Source organism: Mirounga leonina, unplaced genomic scaffold (genome assembly GCF_011800145.1).
Source record: "Mirounga leonina isolate KUSES-001 unplaced genomic scaffold, KU_Mleo_1.0 Mir_175, whole genome shotgun sequence".
NCBI classification, from domain to species: domain Eukaryota; kingdom Metazoa; phylum Chordata; class Mammalia; order Carnivora; family Phocidae; genus Mirounga; species Mirounga leonina.
The window spans coordinates 7,580,568-7,601,174 of NW_023270453.1; the positions used below are offsets into that span (position 1 = coordinate 7,580,568).

At 35.4% G+C, this 20,607-nt stretch overlaps 1 protein-coding gene across 2 annotated transcripts in view; it reads right to left on the reverse strand.

The window, feature by feature from the left end:
* SUV39H2 (suppressor of variegation 3-9 homolog 2) overlaps positions 1–20,607 on the reverse strand; it is a 22,829-nt gene continuing 2,222 nt past the window's right edge. The window contains exons 2-6 of one of the 2 annotated variants that reach the window (XM_035021588.1): positions 19,856–20,001; positions 6,735–7,406; positions 4,584–4,730; positions 3,076–3,205; positions 1–2,299 (exon numbers count right to left, since the gene is read on the reverse strand). In XM_035021588.1, the coding sequence (XP_034877479.1) occupies positions 2,193–2,299; positions 3,076–3,205; positions 4,584–4,730; positions 6,735–7,406; positions 19,856–20,001 (1,202 nt within the window). In that variant the 3' untranslated portion in view covers positions 1–2,192. The remainder of the gene's footprint in view (positions 2,300–3,075; positions 3,206–4,583; positions 4,731–6,734; positions 7,407–19,855; positions 20,002–20,607) is intronic. The other variant, XM_035021589.1, reaches the window with a different exon arrangement.

Sequence of the window (20,607 nt, forward strand, 5' to 3'; positions counted from 1 at the left end):
GAAAATCAAATGCCAAACTAAATTTATTTTGCTAAAGAAAAATGAACTGTAAGAAAAATGCAGTTTAGATTTTGCACAGAGGGGGAAAAGACCCTGAGATTACCAACTGTGTATCACGATCCTCATGTAGGTACTGAAAACAATGATACTAATACAACTTGCACAGTGGATTTACAGTTTAAACTCGATCTAAATATTACCCTTGAATATTGGCTATATTTATACTGAGAGAACAAATTCTGATAACTTGGGAAACTAAAGCAGCTAAATGCTGACTTAAAGGCTTTTAACAGCTTCATGTACGGAGTTCCTATTTTACTGATTAAGTCCAGCTTTTTAATAAAATAAGGATAACAAAGGTAATTAAAATCTCAAAGACCCATTAAATTTCTAGTAATAAGGACAAAATTAAACAAGTTTACTGAAAATAGCCACTTTCCCTTTGCCCTCCTGTTTCACATTTTTTTTTTAACACAAGAAGTAGACAAGAATAACTGGACAGTAAAACACTGACTTTTTAAGAATATTAAAATTACATATTTAAACCTGTAAAAATTATAATTCAAAGTAAGCTTGGCCATTGGAGCACCTGTAAATCTGTGATGCTTTCTCACCACTGACACCATGTGACTATTCTGTCATAAAGAAAACATAAGAAATGGCACCAAAAAATGTATTTTTCCTTGACACCTTCTGCAGATTTTGGTTAATACACTGAGACTCCAAACATGTAAAGAATTTACCCTGTATTATGAAAGAGCAAAGTCATGTGGTAGCAATATAATGCATAATAAAGTGTAGCTTCTCCCAAAAAAGAGGTTAAAGATTAAGAAGACATTTGAAGTGCGGCATTCTTGGAAGTCAGTTCAATTTTACCCAAACTTATTTTAGGTCATTAAAGCAATGGGGCAATGAACTTAGGTACAATTTAATTAGTAATACTGAAAGCCAGATTTACTTGCTGCATTTACCTTCATGTTGGACACCATGATTACAAATGCCACAATGACAGAGATGAAAACACGTTTTTTTCCTGATTGAGGTTTTACTATGCAGGAAAACAAAAACCAAGGAATATATTCCATTTCAGTCTTCATGGTTTAAGTAAAAAAAGTTCTCATTATTCAGGTACACACTTTGGCCAAGCCAAGTTTAGCTTTATCACATTTAAAAAATTCATGTATAAAAAAATAAGTATCAGTTCAAAATATAGATTATTTTAAGAGCCTGCAGGAAATAGAAAAATAATTAAATTTGGTGGAAATGTTAAAACTGCCTGAAATTCAGAAATGTAATATTAATGTATTGTATGAAACATTATTGTTAGGTGCAACTGCACTCAGGGGTAGCTTGTTTTGCTGTTTATGTTTAGACCAGAGGAACTCAACATGGATCTCTTAATTCATGTTACTAAGAGGGGCCCTTCAAGTGCTCCCTTCCCTCTGCCCAGCACTCCAAAAACCCTTTTGTGGTCCCACTGCCCCAGCCTTTCGAAGCAGCATAATGGCCAGCCATTCTAGAATTGTAGAACTTTTTGGAAACTATTCTTTTAAGGGAATAAAAGTCTTTAAGAATTACTGGTTCAGACATACATGCCTCATAACAGTCAAGATTGCTTCAAAATATGAATTAAGCTGTAAATTTTTTATATTTAATTTTAAACCTTAAATTTATGTATCAGTAAGACCCAATATTTTAATGAAAGTAGGAAAATAGTATATAGTATCATCTGTCTCAAATACAAGTACAGTGAGTAATAATGGGAATGACAACATAACAGAATAGCACTTGTATATATTTGCCCTAACTGAATTAACTTTCTCTAAATTCAAGGTGTACGCAGGTTGAATATTTGATCTTAGTGACTGTTACGCTATCAGTTCAATGCTTAAACACTGAAGGAGGCATTTCTTTATTCACACAGACTTTTTATGTATGTATATGCTCATCTGTAAATAGTTTTCATGTTTGGTACCTAATTACTAAATATGTATTTCAAATTAGTCTATGTGACCCTGTGTTCTTCTCTTCAGAAGCATCAGTAATACATTTGGCCAATAGTTTGAAATATGAACTGTAAATTAACATAGCATATAATCTTGATAATATGAAAAGAGTCCCAAATACTTTTTTGAAATGTTAACATTAGAAAAAAAACAAAACTACAATCATCAGCTCTATTTCCTGAAAATTCAGTTGAGGTAACCTCTGCAAGTCACAGCTCCACACTTGCACACAGTTCTGACCCTCTTTTTGGCTGGACTGTGGTCAACAGAATCTGAAGATATATCTCCAGAACCTGATTACAGAGAAAAAGAAATACAGAAGTAAGAATTAAGACAATTCAGGAGGAAGTTCAAATTTTCTATCAGTTTTAAGTAAATGTAAATATTCAGAGACAAATCATTATGAATTATCTTGAAAGGATTGTGTGGGCTAGTAAGAGATAAAAGCTTATGCTATTAGCCCATACTTAAAAGAATAGCTTTCGGAAATGATGGAACTTAACTGGGAAAATCCGATACACAATCATTCAGTTTCATACATTACTTAAGGGCCATAAAGCAAGGCCAAATAGTAACATCCTGTAATTAATACTTAGAAAAAACAAAGAAAAAAATATTGTCACAATAAAGCAAATAAAAGTACCATTAAAAAAAAAAAAAAAGCCAAAGCCAAGTAGGAATGGAGTAAGTTCACTTGTGATTTAAGTCGTATTTTCAATCTCTTAGTAAATATTCAGAAATGTATGCCTTACAATTTTAAAATACAAGTAATATTGAGAAAAGATGTATATGATAAGCTTTCATAATGGAAATTATGAAAAAAGCAGGTGGCAACGTGATACAGAGAAAAGAGCATTACTCAGCTCAAGGTCAGGCAGACCTGGATTCTAGTTTTACCTCTGTCAGATTAGCTTTGTGACCTTGAGTAAAATGACAAACTCTTATAGCCTCATTTTTTCTCTTCTTTAATATTTGCTTGGTTCGGATCTTTTGGTTCAGGTCTTTTTCTACTCTGATTCTTCATATTGAAACAACTGAACACCAATCAAACTGTACTTGAAAACCATACCTTTCATTTGATAGTCAAAGGTGAGCTCTTCTCCAGCATTTATGGTTCTTGTGGAAAATAATGCTATTCGGGGAAGACGGGTGTCAAGGTTGTCAATGAAAACATTGAACACCTGAAGATTTGGGTCACACTAAGAAGGAACATTAGAACCCATTTAAGTAAAAATGACATGAACAGGCTCTTCTACATTCCATATAAAATAATTTCTCGACTATTATTTTTTAAGTTCTATGAGAAATTACACTGTTGATTGTTTAGTGGTCTTTGAGGCACGCAAATTAAAAAATACTGTTTTCACTTATAGAAAATCTCAGACCTACACAACACTAGCGAAAATAATAAATCCACATATATTCACCCTGCAGCTTTAACAATTATTGACATTTTTACCAATTCTGTTTCATCTAGTCTCAACCTTTTAACTTTTCTGAGGACTTGTCATGCAAACCCTAGATAACATTATCATTTCACCTGTATGTAGTTCATTTCAGTTAGTAACGTGATACAGAGAAAAGTAAGTAACGTGAAATAGAATATAACTATTTAAAAAATCAAGTCAGCATTATACAACTCAAATTTTATACTGCATGGAGTTTCACTGCTTTAACCTCTGTTTGGAATTGTTTAATATTTTGAGAATTCTACATTAAATTCTGGACAATGCAAGAAGAAACATCTAGTGAATCATCCTAAGAAATTAAAATAAGTGTTTAATTGTCCTTGTATAGAATACATCTGTTTTGAGAGTATCTCAAATTTATCATTAAGAAAAAAAATTTTTTTTAAATTAAAAAGAAAAAAACTAAAAATAAAACTCACAGCAAATGAGTCAGAAGGTTTCTGACATTTCACTACCAAACATAAACTAGTTTCTTGGTATAAAATCCATCATAACTTTAGCATGGCCTACTTTCTTATATGGGCAGTTACATAACTTACCCTTATCTGTTGGCACTTAGTAGGTACCCAGTAACTATTCAACTCCCTTATTTTTAGAAATAGTTTATAGAGTATAAAATTCTACAATCAGGGTTCCAGCTGTATTCTAAGTTCTTTTCAAACATGAATTAAAAATTAGAAAATTAGGCTTAGGCTTAGAAAAATAGCCCTAAATACTTACTCTACAAATTCTTATATTTTATAAATATGTTAACAAGTTACATGTTAACTTCTACAGTTGCATGTGATTCCTAACCCTTCTACCTCTTAATTCCTCCGCTAACTTTGTCCTCTACATTAACACAAAACCTAACTTACAAAGTTTTGGGATGATTAAATAAAGTAACATACATAAAAACTCTTGCAAAATGCATGGTATTTGGTAGGCACCTCAATGAATTTTCCTAATACGGCAGTAATACCATAACCTAACCAAAGAGGTCTTTGTGTTATACTTTGGAAATATTAAAAGGGTAAGTAATTTAAAGATAATTATTTCTCAACTATGGAAAATCATTAAAAACAGTGCTAAGTTGATTAGTCCTGTCTATTCTTTAAGTATCACTTACACTGTGATTCACAAAATGAGAGACATTTCCATATCGGGCTGCATCCACAGTGAATTCATCAGATTCATAATCCAGATCAAAGAGATATGTGATTCCCTTGTTGTCATATAACTGCCCCCGTCTTTCAGCTTCTTCACTTGTGATTACCTAAAAAGAAAAAACTACAGTATATTATATAGCTATTGTTGAACTGAAGAAACACACTCATCCATAAATTAACATACTAATGTCTACAAAGTATTATGCTAAGCGAAGTAAGTCAATCAGAGAAAGACAATTATATGACCTTACCTATATGTGGAATTTAAGAAACAAAACAGAGGATCATAGGGGAAGAGAGGAAAAAATAAAACAAGGTGAAACCAGAGAGGGAGACAAACCATAAGAGACTCTTAATCATAGGAAACAAACAGGGTTGCTGAAGGGGAGAGGGGCAGAGGGATGAGGTAACTGGGTGATGGGCATTAAGGAGGGCATGTGATGTAATGAGCACTGGGTATTATATAAGACTGATGAATCACAGACCTGCACCTCTGAAACTAGTAATAAATTATATGTTAATTAAAAAAAAAAAGTAAAGATACTCTAAAAGCTTATTTTTCCTGTAATTTGTGCAGTTACAAATGGAAATCTGTTACAAATACAGGAAAGGCGGCATGCTAAATTTGCAGTCAATTGTATGGAAAGTTTAGTTTCATAGAGTAGGCATAATATTCTCTAGTTCCATACACATTGTTGCAAATGAGTATCTTGTAAATTTAGTCCTTACATTCCGTTATGTCCTACAGAAAGCTATAATTGGGTAGCTTTTTGAACATCTGAATAAATTGGAATGAAAGTAGTACTGTCTCAATGTTAACTGTGGGTTGTCCTAATTCCTGTCTTAAACAGCCTTGATTCTTTTGCAGCCATTTCTGCCCTTAGTTTTCCACATCTTTCCAGCCAGCTCTTCTAGAGTAGTTTGTGTGAATATTTGTTTTGATGACACTCTTGTTTTCATGAAATTCTGTAGCTCAAAACCATCATCTACAGTTCTGTTCTAAGAACACAGCTTTACCAGATGCTCAGTTTAGGAAACCAAAAATGTCTAAACTGATTCATGGTGTCAACCAGATTTAACTACGGCATTCAGTAAGCCAAAACAGAGAGGAATTTGATTATACAAGATCTGGTATCCTGAACAGTGATTTACAATAATCTGCCATTGTCTAAAAATTGAAGGATCGAAGTAGGGTTCCAATTTAATCTCAGAATTCTAGATGAATACAGATAATTATACATGACTTAGTTCCACATAACCTTTAAAATGTCAGATGTGACAACCTGAGATATGCAGTCACACTTGTATTTTCTAGTCACAGCTTAGTCCTTCACTCAGTTTGAGGAAGTGTAGTGCAGCGGCAAAGTGCACTCATCTTGGAGCCTTGGTTTTGAATCCTGGCTCCTCTTCACTACAATGTGACCTTGTGCAGGTTGCTGAACTTCTCTGTGCCTGTTTCCTCATCTATAATAATGGAGACAACACTACTACCTCAGAGTTATTGAGAGTATTAAGGAGTTAAAATGTCAGGTGCTTAGAATAGTATGTGGTACATGCAAATACTATTTTTTGTATATTTACATTATACATATAAAAATAAATTTGCTCAGTCTGGTAATTTAGAGAATAGTCTCCAGCTGAGCTACAAAGAATTTGGATTTTCTGGTGGATTCAATAAATGCTTTTAAGGTTATTTTACAACACTTCCTAAGAAAGCATTTTTCTACCTTACAGTATCTCTCATGTTGATACGATACTGAGTTTTGCCAACTACACTTAACCATGTTTAGTCAAGCGGATGAATTATAATCTAAAAGTTTTCAAAGTCAGCAGGTGTTTAGATCTGATTTTCTTCTTAGGGCTTTTATGTAAAAAACAGTCGCCATATTTTACAAATGCCAGTTTCAATGACTATGAATGGGTGTTTCTGAAAGAGGACTATTTTGTTTGTCATTATAGATATATTTTTGTTCATATACAAGTTTGTATTTCTAACTATGCCAGTGAATCCTTCTCTCACTTGCAAATGGTAATATAAAAATGTACCAATATTTGTTACTGATGTAAAAAAAGCATAAACCTTCCACACCCATTGTTAAAGTTGAACATACCTCTCCAACATATTCCATGACAAAACTCATTCTTTTAATCTTCACAAGGGTTTTTACACCCCAGCCACAGCCATTGCTAGTTCGAAAGATGCAAAGAGAATACTGGGTGCCTTTTTGTACAATCCTATTGGGACAATCGGGTCCACATTGACACCTTGAGTTGCATTCATAAATGGGGGTACCAGGTGGGATTTTAATTTGCTGGTTTTTATTATAAGCCAAAAGAACTCCAGCTTCAGCAGGACAACATTTCTCAAAGAAGCAGTCTGTACATGAACAACCAAAGGTAGCTTCATTGACTAAGCTGATTCCAGGAGCTGGTTTGTATTCATTAATGTAGTAGAAGTCTGAAGGTGGGCCCTCTAAGTCAACAGTATTTTCAACAAAAATCATTCCTTTATGATTCTTTCTTCTGTTGAGTTCATCTTGCCATCTCTGCAGAGCTACCCTTTGTTTGGCCTTCTTTACAATATATTCGGCAACGGCAGGTTTCAAAGCTTTGTTATTGTCTTTTAGAGATATTGCTTTGCCTTTGTTTACCTGAGATAAATAATTATGCTTGTCATTAGAGAACTGTTGAAGTAGTAACGGGCACTTGAGATTTTGCAAAGGTTCCCAAGTATTTGTAGAATCTGGCCATCCTTTCCATTTTACAAGATAATACTCCATATCCTTAAAATATAAAAGAAAATTGAAATCAGATTATGACAGTCCTAATTACTTAAAATAATTTAATATCTTAAAGAGTAAGGTAGCCATTATCATTCTTCTTAATAAAGTTCAGAATATATTGAGTCAGAGGTTTCTAGTGGATGCAATACAAAACATAAAACTTTTTTCTTTATATTACATAAATTAGGTACAGAATTTAGTTGTGGCATAGTATGTTTGAGCACAGTAAAAGAATTGCACGTGAATATAAGAGTACTGAAATTCATGAATATCTTACCAAGCAGTAATTATTAAACAAAGTCGTATTTCGTATTTATCTTGATCATGGAAACAGGTAGTCTCAAAACTAACAATTTATGACCTACGTTAGTGCTTCACTTGGCCAGCACAGATGTAGGTGTCCTCTAAGGCAGGTAATTTTAATATTTTACACTGGATATAAGGCAAGTTCTATTTCTAAATATCATGGGCACACATCCCTTAGATGTTCCAGAGACACTATGTCCAATACAGTCATTCCTAGCAGCATGTAGCTATCAAGCACCTGAAATGTGACTAGTCCAAATTGAGATGTGCTTTAAGTGCAATACACACTGAATTACAAACACTAAACACACAAAAAAGTAAAATATTTTTTAACATTTGAAAAATATTGATTACATACTGAAATATTTTGCTTTTATTGGATTAAATGTATTATTACTTTTTAAAGATTTGTTTAAAGTCCTCTCTATGCCCAACGTGGGGCTCAAACTCACAAGCCCGAGATCAAGAGTCACACACTCTACCAACTGAGCCAGCCAGGTGCTCCCAATATATTCTTGAAAGCAGTCTCACCTGTTTCATTTCACTTGTTTAATGTGATTACTAGAAAATTTAAAATTATATATGTAGCTTATATTGTTTCTACTGGACAGACATCATGATTCCAGAGAATTCTTACCTTATTTAGACTCACCTGTGAATGGATTAGGTAGCAGGCACTCAAGCCACCTAACACCAAACATTTTGATTTATCCCTCAGACTGCTGTTGTGGCCACCATGGTCCCTAGAATTTTGCCTTCCTACCCCAGTGACTTGACTAGGTTCTCTTCCCTTAAAATCAGGCAATGCCATGTTAAGTTTCTCTTTAAAAAGGTAGTTAAGTGTGTATAATAAAAAAAATTCTAAAGCCCTTCAATTTTTTTCTTTGTCCTCTGGAATAACTCACATATACCCACACTCTAAAATATGAAAATGATTAAACTGTATATTATACAGTTTTTAGTTGTTTTAAATCATAGATATGGATTAAAAACCTAACTGGGATACATTTGCTTTTTCCTGAAATTTTTAACAGTTTTTATTATAAAGGGTATGTATAACACTTGTTTTATTATTGATTAATGCCATATAACCTGGAAGGTTTAGGAAATGTTACTGAGGCACAAACTGGGGAAAAGGAGCCCCGAGGCAGCTCTGCTGAAGCAAGTCACTCAGCCAGTGATTAAGTTTATTTTCTTCCCACTGATTCGTCTCAATGTTTTAGTATATTCTACTCAAAAAGCAACACTGCTTGTGAATTAACTTTCCTTCTTTATGAAAATGGTCAAAATATGCTTTACCTGTTTAAAAAATGTGGTTAAATTAAGGTGTGAGGATATGCAAAAAACTGTACTTTCTTGAAAATACATACTGTGATTTCAGGGAAAAAAAGGAAAAGCTTAGTTAGACATATTTAAGTGTTAGTCAAACTGGCTCACTAAGTGTAACATGGATTTCCCCCTCCTGTCAGGTAACTACTACAATTTAGGATTTATGTTAGTAGATATCTGCTCAACAATAATGTGACCCACGTGGCAGTATCTAACATATCTATTCTACTTCTTATCTAGGAAAGTTTTTAATTTTTCTGACTCTGGAATAAAGCAGTGCAACTCTGGCCCTTTTTTTTTTTTCTGCTACAGTTTTTCCTACCATACCCTGGATTATGCCAACAGTTGTCAGCAAATAATGGAAGAAACAGAAACACTGGCTTCAAATCAGATGATTAAGCTAAATTATCATTCAGCAAAACCAGTAACACCAACCTCTGAAGTCAGCTTCCAAAGTAACATATCATATTGTTTAGTAATGAGCCAGCTGCATTGTTAGTGACTGTTTTGTATGTTAATACCATCAGTACCTATTTAATTTACAGATGGTAAAGATGTTTATAAAACATGAGTGCCTTTGGCAAAATAGTATAGAAATACTAGTAATATTTTATTTCTACTTTGTAGATTTATTTTAGTAAGTGCATTTTACTTTAAATCCAAAAAAGGTATTTCCATTTTGAAAAATTGGTAATTTTACGCAGAAAAATTAGTTTGGCCTAACAAATTTAATTAATTCAATTCATTAGAAATTCCAAATAAAAGCCCAAAAGTTCATAAGCCTCATATATATCAGTATTTTATTCTGATATGCAGTCAACTCTTGATTACCCATAGAAATGGAGTACAGTTGTAAAATGATCCATCAATCACTCCTGTATAATTTAGAATGCATTATAAGAATTTTGTCTTAAACACATTTTCCCCCACTATATTTGGCTTAGGTTAAATTCATTCAAATATTTTAGTATTTAAAATAAGTACATGAAAGTTCAGCCACTAGGGGGTGTAGGGGGTGTAGGGGGTGTGATGAGATGTAAGGTAGTGCTAGTCTTGAGGGGTAAAATCTCTCTGAGAAAAGAAGGCAATAATATGTACAGTAAGTAGCAATGCAAGGCGGTACAATTTTAAGTGACAAGACAAGACAATAATTACCACTAGTATATAAAGAAGGAAATCAATATAGTCAGAAAGGAGCACAGAGAAAACAGAACAAACCAAACTGTGAAAGACTGATAGAATTTGTTGGGTAGGGAACAGGGCAGGCAGGATGAAAAACACCAGCAAAAGCTTGGAGCTAAGATTTGTATGAAGTATCCAGAAAACAGTGAAGAGATGGATTTGGCTAGCTTTAAAGTTCAGAATATTGAAGCGAGAGGTTAAACGGCAAGGCAAGAGCAAATTTTAGCCTTGAACACTCGACGGAGGCATTTGAACTTTTTTCATAGGCCAATGGTTTTTACAATTCTTAGAAGCCATAGTGTTTCTATGGGAAGCTTCATTACATACAAATACATTTGATTCCATCTTGTTAATTAGAAATAATTTACCAGTCTTCTAATTGCCAAGCCAATGACTCTTCAGTCCTCATGTTACTTGACTTAGGCTTTGACATCACATTTCTCTCTTCACTATTATTCCTTTACTGCCTTCTTTGCTGAGACTACTTACTATCCCTGCCCATCACTTAATGCAGATACTCGGGGCTCTGTCCTTGGCCCCTTTCCACACCAAGTAAGGTTTATCGCTTTTGAGAATCTGGAGAAAGCTATGGACCTTCCCCTAACAAAAGTCACATATGTACTCTTTTGAATAATGGAGAATATCTGGATTCCAGAGGTTAAGAATTCTTGCTCTAAATGCTCTCTGGGCAACCTCATCACTCCAGTGGTGTTAATTATATGCTGATGACTTCCAAAATTTTATTGGCACCCCCATATATCCAATAGCCTACTGGGTGTCCAACAGGTTCTTATATCCATCTATCTCCATGGAACTCACCACTGTTCTTCCTAAATGGTTTTTTTTTCTCCTTTCCCCATCAAGGGTAATCTTACCCATCATCTACCCAGTCACACGAGTCGCAAACCAGGAGCTCAATCTAGATTCTTCTTCTCAATCCATCATCAAGTTTCTTCAGATACTTGTTCCTGTCCACCTTTATTACCATAGCTCTAGTTACTTCAGGCCTTCAATTCTTGCTGGGATTACTGCATTAGTCTCCTAACTGGTTTCCCTGCCTCTGGCTGAAATTCCTTTACTAAAGTGAAGTTTTCTTATAAAAATAAGAAATCCATAGTACCAGTCATTCTGTTACTTTCTTGCTTAAAAATTTTAACGGCTCCCCCACTGCCTAAAGAATGAAGTTCAAACTTCCTATTATAACAAAGATCATTCTTGATTGGGTCCCTGATGCCTCTCTAACACAGTCTTCCAACATGGCCCCATTCACACACCACCCTCTAGCCATACTGAACTGCGGCTGCTAGTACTTAAACATGCCAGGCCTTTTCACCCCTTTCTCCTTTGTTTACAAAGTTCTAATTACAGTGGCCTCTTACATTTCCATAACGAACTTATTTTGGTCTCATTTTTTACGTGTGGAAAACCTACTCATTTTTAGAAGTCAGCTCAAATGTCACCTACCCCGTGAAGTCTTTCCTGACTCTCTTGCCCAAGGAGAACTGATCACTGCCAATCCCCTCGTGTTCCCATTTCTAAACTTAACCAGAGACCAAGAGGGATGAAATCTTGTTCTTCATAGCCCCAAAACCAAGCACAATTGCCTACTATATCCTAGGCTTTGACTGTTTCTGAATGCAAAACAAAAAATATGCCTACCAACATATGTGTAATATAAAAAAATCACAAGAGTAACTACATGAATCTTTAAAAGAAATACAAGCTGTTAAATTTAATGTAGATAGTAATTCATGTTTTTTCAATATTTGTTCTGTCATCTGCTGTCTATAGCCAGTAAGTGGTAGCAAGCACAAAAACTTAAAATATATATATATATATATATGGGAAAACTTAAAAAAAAAAATATATATATATGGGAAAACTTAAAAAAAAAAAAATATATATATATATATATATATTCCCATATATATATATATATGGGAAAACAAAAAACAAAAACTATCTTCCCATTAGCTAATCTTCCCTGAAAGTTTTGAAATCATCATATTCAGTATTAGTGGTAGAACAGCCTGAATCTAATTAGGAAAACACTAGTGTTCCATGGAAAGTCACTGGATTTTCAGGACAGTAACTGACCAAGTAGCAATTCTGAGACCGGGGCTAGTGGTCCAAGACTGACACAACTGAGCGACATGACCCTGGAAAAGTCCTTTCTTGGAGTTCTCTTTTCTTGATGTCTTAAATATGGATTTTAGTCAAATGACTTTTATGTTATTCCAGTTCTTAAACCACTCTGAGTGCACTCAGTCTTTCAGTAATATTAATCTATGTTAGAGGTGGACAATTCTGCCAGTATGTGTCATTCAGTAAGTGGTGGTTCTAGAGACAAAGAACTACCTGGATACTTTATGCAGTCAAAGCTTTGGTAATATTTCTCTCTTAATATTTGCTTATTAAGGGAGAAGCCTTACCAATGTGCATGGGGGTTCTGGTTCTTCAATGATGAGCTAAGTATGTTAATAAAGAGTATTCACAGTTTTGTCTGAAATGTTTCTGTATGAAAGGTGAACATGGCAGGAACATGTTGCAGGAAAACCATACAGCACTGACACTACCACAATTTGTTCAAGTGGACCCTGACATGAATTCACAACAGTAAGAGCCCTGTCATTCCTCCAGTGAGCATTCATTCCATTTCCCAAACTGGCTATTTCAGAACTCTTCCACTTTGTTCAAGGTCACTCTCCCACTACCTTATTTTCAGTAGCCCTAGACCTCTGTTCCTAATGCAGAGAGAAAACAGAGGCTCCCTTAATTCCACCCTTCCATGGACATGTAACTAGAGAAAAGGTGGATGCTGATACAAGAGATGTACTTCCTCCATCAATCATCCCACCTCTCCCATCTCTTCAGTTTCTCCTCTACTTGTTCTCACCAGCATTTAAACCTCCCTCACTTTTTTATTTTTAGCTTTTTAAGCCTCCCTCATTTTTTAAAAATAAAATTAAACTAAACCTCCTTTGAGATATAAATGCTGGAATATACAAGGAATTTCAAAAAATAGGATAAATTACTAAAAGTTGAGACAGGAGACTCAAGGTCACAGGGGTGGAAGATTTCTTTTCAGTGTAAGAACCTTCAACTTTTAGAACATTCGATTTCTAAAATCACATGCATATATTACCTATACAGATTTTTAAATAAAAATATAAAATTATAAACACCTTTAAAACCTACATAACCCTTTCTCCTTTTCTTCAAAGCTAGACTTTTTCAAAGCATTGTCAATACTACTTGACTCTACTTTCTCACCTCTGATTTATTTATTTAAAGATTTTATTTGTCAGAGATAGAGCACGCACACAAACGGGGACTGGCAGGCAGAGGGAGAAGCAGGCTCCCCACTGAGCAAGGAGCCCAATGTGGGACTTAATCCCAAGACCCTGGGATCATGACCTGAGCCAAAGGCAAACACTTAACCGACTGAGCCACCCAGGCGTCCTTCACCTCTAATTTATTCTTTTATTCATTCTATTTCGGCTTCTTCTATCCATGCACAAACACTGCTCTAAGAGCATCAATGACCCTTCCATTGCTCAATGCAATGGGTCCCTCATGGTTCTTCTTGACCCCACTGGCCTCTTCCCTATTGTGCTAACATTATTTCTCCCTCAGGCTTCATGACTCATTCTTCCAGTTTTCTTCCTACCTTTCTTGCCAGTTTGTCTCAGTTGCTTTGATAGTTTTTCCCATGAGAACCCCCACCTCACCCACCATACTACTCATCAGTCCTTGCTCTCTTCTCACATTTTCTTTGCTTGATATTGCAATAGCCTCTAACCATTTTCAAACCATTCATGGTCCAACAGCCAGAACACCATCTTCAACACATCCATCTCATCATGTCACTCCCCTGCTCAAAACTAGTTAATGTTTCCCTACTGCACTTAAGATAAAGTCCAAATTCTTTTCTTGAATTGTAGGGAGCTGTACTTCCTGGGTCCTCCCCATCCTTCTAGCCTCCTTTCAATCCCTCTTGCTGACTATGTTCCACTCACACTTTCTATTCCTTGAAGTCAGGCTCTCTTCTGCCTCAAGACCCTTCCCTACTTCTCTTTCCATCCTTTAGGGCTGAGTTTAAACACCATTTCTCACGAACAGCTGCCTAGTTTCTCCAGAAGTTACAACCTTCTGTTACATTAGCACTTACCTCAACTGTAAGTATGTTGTACAATTATATTTAAGGTTTTCCACCCTCACTAAAAGATAACTCCATGTATCAGAAACCATACCTCTGCGTCATTAATTGCTGCGATCCCCAGTGTCTAGCATATGACATGGCAGATGGCAATAAATATCTGTTGAGTTAATTAATGGGTAATCATATCCATTCCCAGAGCTTCAATTGCTATCTTTTTCCCAATTCAAAATCTGTTTTCCAGTTCTCACTCTTGACTTTGAGGCACATTTTCAACTACCTACCAGTCATTGTACACTTAAATGTTCTCAACCTTCTTCTCCAAACCCAACCTGGTCCTTCTATCCTAATCCTCCTAAATTGCTGGGTCTTGGTAAGCAGTCTTATCTACGCCACTACAAGTCAGAAACACGTTTTCATAGATGTAGATCCCTCACTGCTGGATTCCTACCCAATCCCGACCACTAAACCATAGACTTGTACATTTTATAACCATGATAATTAAAAAAAAAACAAAAACAAAAAAACTACCTATTTCTTTTTATCTCCTTTCGCTTCAGCACTATAATTTCTTGCCCAGATCACCGCAACAGCCTTTCAGAATGTTTAAATTGTGTGTCATTCCCCTCCCCACCAATCCACTTTCCTTACTGCAGACAGAAAATTCTCTGAACTAAATATCTGATTGTATCACTCTTTTTAAAAACCTTTCAAGTGATCCCCCATTGCTGTAGAATGCTGTGAAAGTTCCTTCACTCATCTCTCATCCTTTCCAACTCCCATATTCTAGCACTCCTTCCTCTGTACTAAAACCATGAGTTATAGTGTACCTGTCTTTTTTAGGCCTTAGGCCTGTGACCTGGCCCTGGTATCCCTCCCACAGATACGTAATGAAGTCTGCCACTGTATTTATTATACTATATTGTAATGGATGGTTTACTTATCCATCTTTCTACCAGGCTGTGAGTTCCTTAAGGTGAGAGACAGTTTCTGATTAATCTTTATTTTTACCAGAGCCTAATGCAGTACCTGACACACAAAAGAAACTCAAATGTTTACTGAGACTATAGAAAGATGATATAGGAGCTATTAGTCAACAGATGGCTGCTTTAATCTAAGTCTGAAGCTAAGAATATCTAGTGTACTGGTGATTGTGAGGGATGGAGAAATCACTGATGCAAAAGCCAATTCAATTCTTAAGTACTAACTAAATACCCATTATGTACTAGAGACTACAGTAAGACCTAGTCCTGGCCCTAAATGATTGACAATTTAGCAGAGAAGGTATGAAACGAAGCTATAAAATGTGTCAAGTTCTAGAATATTACGAACAGTGCTTATTAAGTCCTGACTATAAAGCAGCTAATTTTACGGACATGGGGGAGGGGAGAAAGCTCAAAAATAAGTGGTAACCTTTCAGCTGAACTTTCCAGGCCAAAGAGAATTCTGTCAAGGAGAGAAGGGAAACAACAGTATTCCAGTGAGGGAACTGGATGAGAATAGCAAAAGGGCACAAGGGTCCATAATGTGTTCAAGGAACTAGAATATAAGCTATATCCCCAATGCTTAGAACACTGCCCAGCTCATAGTAGGTGCTCATTAAATCTTAGCTAAATGAAAGAATTTATATGTATTTCCGTGTGTATAAAAAGTAGGATATGTCACAGGAGATGAAGCTGGAAAGGTAGTTGGTGGTCAGATAATAAAGAACCTCACTACAAAAGGTCTCAGCTTAGATTGGTAGACAAGCCATTAAAAGGTTTAAAGCGAGGCCCTAACACAACCAGAACTGTGTTTTAGAAACATGTGTAATGGCTTTGAGGAATATGGTATTGAAACAGTGTCTCTTACGAGCTAAATGGAGGGGTACACACAAAAAAAGGACACGGTCATATGGTCTTTCACGTGCCCTGAACATGAGAAGGGAGAGAGAAAAAGGGTAGAGGTATGTGGAAATAATACTGGCTCACAGATTAAGTAATTTGTGCTAGAAACAAGAAGAAAAGAGGGATATAAGTGGTCCCTCTTAGAAGGGGCCTAAGTGCGCAAGTAAGGGTGCTTATTCCAAAACAAGAAACCGAAAGGATTGATAAGAAGGGTGAAAGGGAAACCAAAGAGCAAAAGCTATCTAAACCTAACTACAACATTCAGAATCCTATATAAGAATAATGGTAGTTTCTTCAATGTAGGCACAGACCCCTACATAACTAACTGTTCAAGTCCAGCAAGAATGAACATGAAAACACAAATAGAGAGACAGAGATAATATAATCTGATGACCTATTAGATGGTAGGTAGAAAGGAAGAATTAAAAATGTCTGAACTTAAAAGTTTAGGTAACTGGAGGTATTATGGTTTTCTTAAATTAGATAGGGAACACTCCTAGATCAGGATGCAGATATGAAGGAGGAAAACAGGTGCCGTTTTGAATATGTTGAATTTGGGAACCTGTACAGTGTCCAGTTTGAAATGAAGTCCATAAAGAGGTCAATGCCTCACAAAGATTTGGCAGTCATGAGTCAAACAGACAGAAGTAGAAACCACTGGGAAAGAGGTTATCTACAGAGTCACTTCAAGGTAAGAAGTGGGCCAAGGACAGAGCTGTGAAGGTTATTTACATTTCATTGGAAGGACAGGCAAGAGACAATGGAGATTCAGAAAGAGTACTAAGAAAAAGGTGGGAAAAGGAGGGGAGATAGAGGTGAATAACAATGACAGAAAACACTTCTACAATATGAACATCACAGGTCAGTCTCTGTTCTAAGCATTTATCTATATCAACTCATTTAATGCTAATCATAACCCTAAGATAGGTACTATAACTATCCTCACTTTGTAAGTGAAGAAACGGAAAGACAGAGAGGCTAATTTGCTAAAAGTCACTCAACTAATAGATGGTAGAGATGGAGTATGAGCGTAGGCAGTCTCTCCTTGGACAATAGAATTTCAAAGAAGAGAGAGAGGCGAACAGTGTCAGACATTGCTAAGAAGGAGAGTAAGATTTGAGGTCCTCATATTTGGAATTAGGAGGTCACTGATAGGGGCATAAATCAGAATAAAGTGGGTTAAAAAGTTAATGAGAAGTGATGAGACAATCCCCAAGAGAAGATTTTTACAAACTGTATATCTCATGAGGGACTATCTAGCATATATAAAGAACTATTACAACTCAATAATTAAAAAAAAAACCCAATTTAAAAAAATGGGCAAAGGCTCAGAATGGGCAGTTCTCCAAAGATATACAAGTGGCTAAAAAGCACAAAAAAAGATGCTCGGTATCATTAGCCATCAGAGAAATGCAAATGAAAACCACAAGGAGGTACTACTCCATGCCCACTAGGACAGCTATAATCAAAGAGTCAGATAATAATATGTGTTAGTAAGGAGGTATAGAAATTGAAACACTCATAACACTGCTAGTGGGAATGTCCCTTTGGAAAAGTTTGGCAGTTCCTCAAATAGTTAAACACAGAGAAATTGTATGACCCAGTAATTCAACTCTTAGGTATATATCCAAGAGAAATGAAAACATGTCCATACAAAAACCTCTACATGAATGTTCATAACAGCATTTTTTATAATAGCCCCCAAACAGAAACAACCCAAATGTCCAAGTGAGGAATAAATTGTATATGCTATATCCCTATAATGGAAGAGCTGGCAATAAAAAAGAATGAATACATGCTACAACATGGACAAACCTTGAAAACACCATGCTAAGTGAAAGAAACCAATCAAAAAGAACCACATACATATTGTAAGGTTCTATTTATATGAATTGTCCAAACAGGCAATCTACAGAGACAGAAAGTAGATTACTGGTTGGCTAGGGCTAGTGGGGGAAGAAGATTGGGGAGGTTTGGGGAGTGGTGCCGAATTTCTTTTTGGCGTAATGAAAATGTGCAACCATCACCACAGTCAACTTTAGAATAACTCTGCGAGCATGCTAAAAGCTGAGTTGTACACTTTAAATTAGTGAATTGTATGGTATGTGAATTACATCTTGACAAAGCTGTTTTAAAAAGTTAATGGGAAATGAAGTAGAGGACAGGAATGCTTGAGTGGGGAGGCAAGGTTGAAGAAAGATTGGGGAAGACCTGAATAGGTTTTATTGACTGAGAGAAGTCAGTGGAAAAAGAGAGCTTAAGAACAAAAAAAAAAAAAAAAAAAGAAAGAAAGAAAGAAAAAGAAAAAAAAAGCAAGCATCATGGATTAAGCAAAATCCTAACAGGGATGGACAGGAAAAGGAAAACAGTGACAGCAAAGATACAGATAACTGGTGTCAAGTTCAGAGTTCACACTTGAAGGGTCCTATATTTCACGGAAGTGGAAGACAGGGAAGTAAATACACTTCAGTGTCTGTGGCTGAATATGAAGGTGAAGGATAGAGTAAGAAGTCGAGAAAAGTAATAAAAATTAGAAAAACTGCTGACAAGAAAGGGAAAAGAAAGCAACAGATAAAAACCTTATGCAGAACCGAGTAGAATGAGATTAGAAATAAGCTTTAATGGTATCAGTACGTGTGATTATAGGATATCCTTGGCTAGACTGGTCAGGCCACAGTTTATACAATAAGATGGCAGGTGACTTGGCTGTTTTGGGGTTGAAGGTTGCTGAAGAGTGTAGGTGAAATGCTTGATCATAAAATCCCATTGAGTGGGGAAGGTAGTTATATGAAAAGATGATGGATGTTTCAAAGGAAGAACTGGATTTAATGACTGAATCAATATGGAAGACGAAGGAGAAGGATTCCTAATTTATTTGTCTGGAAGAACTGACAAATGACCAAAAAAGAGTTCTTGGAGAGGGAGCAGACTACAGAAAGATGAATTACTCAAAAATATATCATAAGGTTTAGACTGAGGAAGGTTCTTAGGAAAAGAAACCTGTCATTTTAAAGAGAAACAGGAATTCAGGTGAGGCCCAGAGAAATTAAATGACTTTGATAAAGCCACAAAGTACCAATCGAAGATCAGAAATGACTCTAAACTCCAGGCCATTCTATTACACCACAGAACCTCACTAATATCTGGAGTTTGACATGATACAGGACATACAAATGGTGATGCTTCCTGAGGAGGTTCAATAGCACTAAAATTGGGTTTGAATTTCTAGGTTTATTTCAGGTGATAGTGGGGAAATATGATTCAGGAACAAAATGAATGTCAGGAGAAGCCAATATGAGATAAAACATTTGCTCTGGTAATCCACACAGAGATAATCAAGAGTTGGATGTAGAATGATATAAGTACCTTAAAATATTCTAATGCAAGAACATTTAATGCTTCAAAATCCTCTCAATGTTATTTGGCAATATAGATGATAGGACATATAAATTTATTATGACGTAGAATTTTTAACATTAAGAAGAGCTTTTGCTTACTTTTAAGGTTCTTTTTATGTTACAGAAATATGAAATACTGAATTGAAGTCTTGATAAGGTCTCTTTTAAGGGGCTAGATATTTGCCTTACCTTTACTACCTTGTAGTCACACAAGTATTCCACCTCATAATTGTTTAGATTCCTTTTGGTGATTCCAATCGATTTACATGTGAGTTTTTCTTTTCTACATAATTCCTGAAGAGTATCAAGTGAAACTAGGCAAGGCACACACCAAGCTACAATAAGAAAATAGAATTCTTTACTAATGAAGTAGCTACTCAATTAAAACAAAAAAAGGAAAAACTTAAGACCTCTATATCCCCACCCTTCAACTGGCAAATTTTACAGGACTGAAAATTCATATGACAAGAAACCATTTATATGTCTTCAAGAAAAAGTTAAGCATTAAAGAACTATTTTGGTAAACTGGTCTTGGATTTTTTTCATGGATCTCTATCCTACTATGCTTAACTAATGTAAATTAATTTCTACTAAGCCACCTGAACAATAAGTTTCATGTCTGTAAGCTTTCTTAAAATTACATATAGATGCAAACGGCAACAGAGATAATGTTTTTACCTTTTCCATTATATTCTATATAGAATATAAAGAATATAATCAGTTTTAATAAAATGTAGATCCCAAGACAAACTTATTGTTATTAAAAATATCTTAAATATATTTTAAAACAGCCTTACAAGTTATTAAACACAACTTTCTCCCTTTCTCTTAGTTGGACAATAAGAAATGAAATCTTACTGAAATATAGTTCTAAAAGTAACATAGTCATACAGCAATCACATGCCCTACTTTTCCCATTCTGGAATGCTGCATGAAATTTT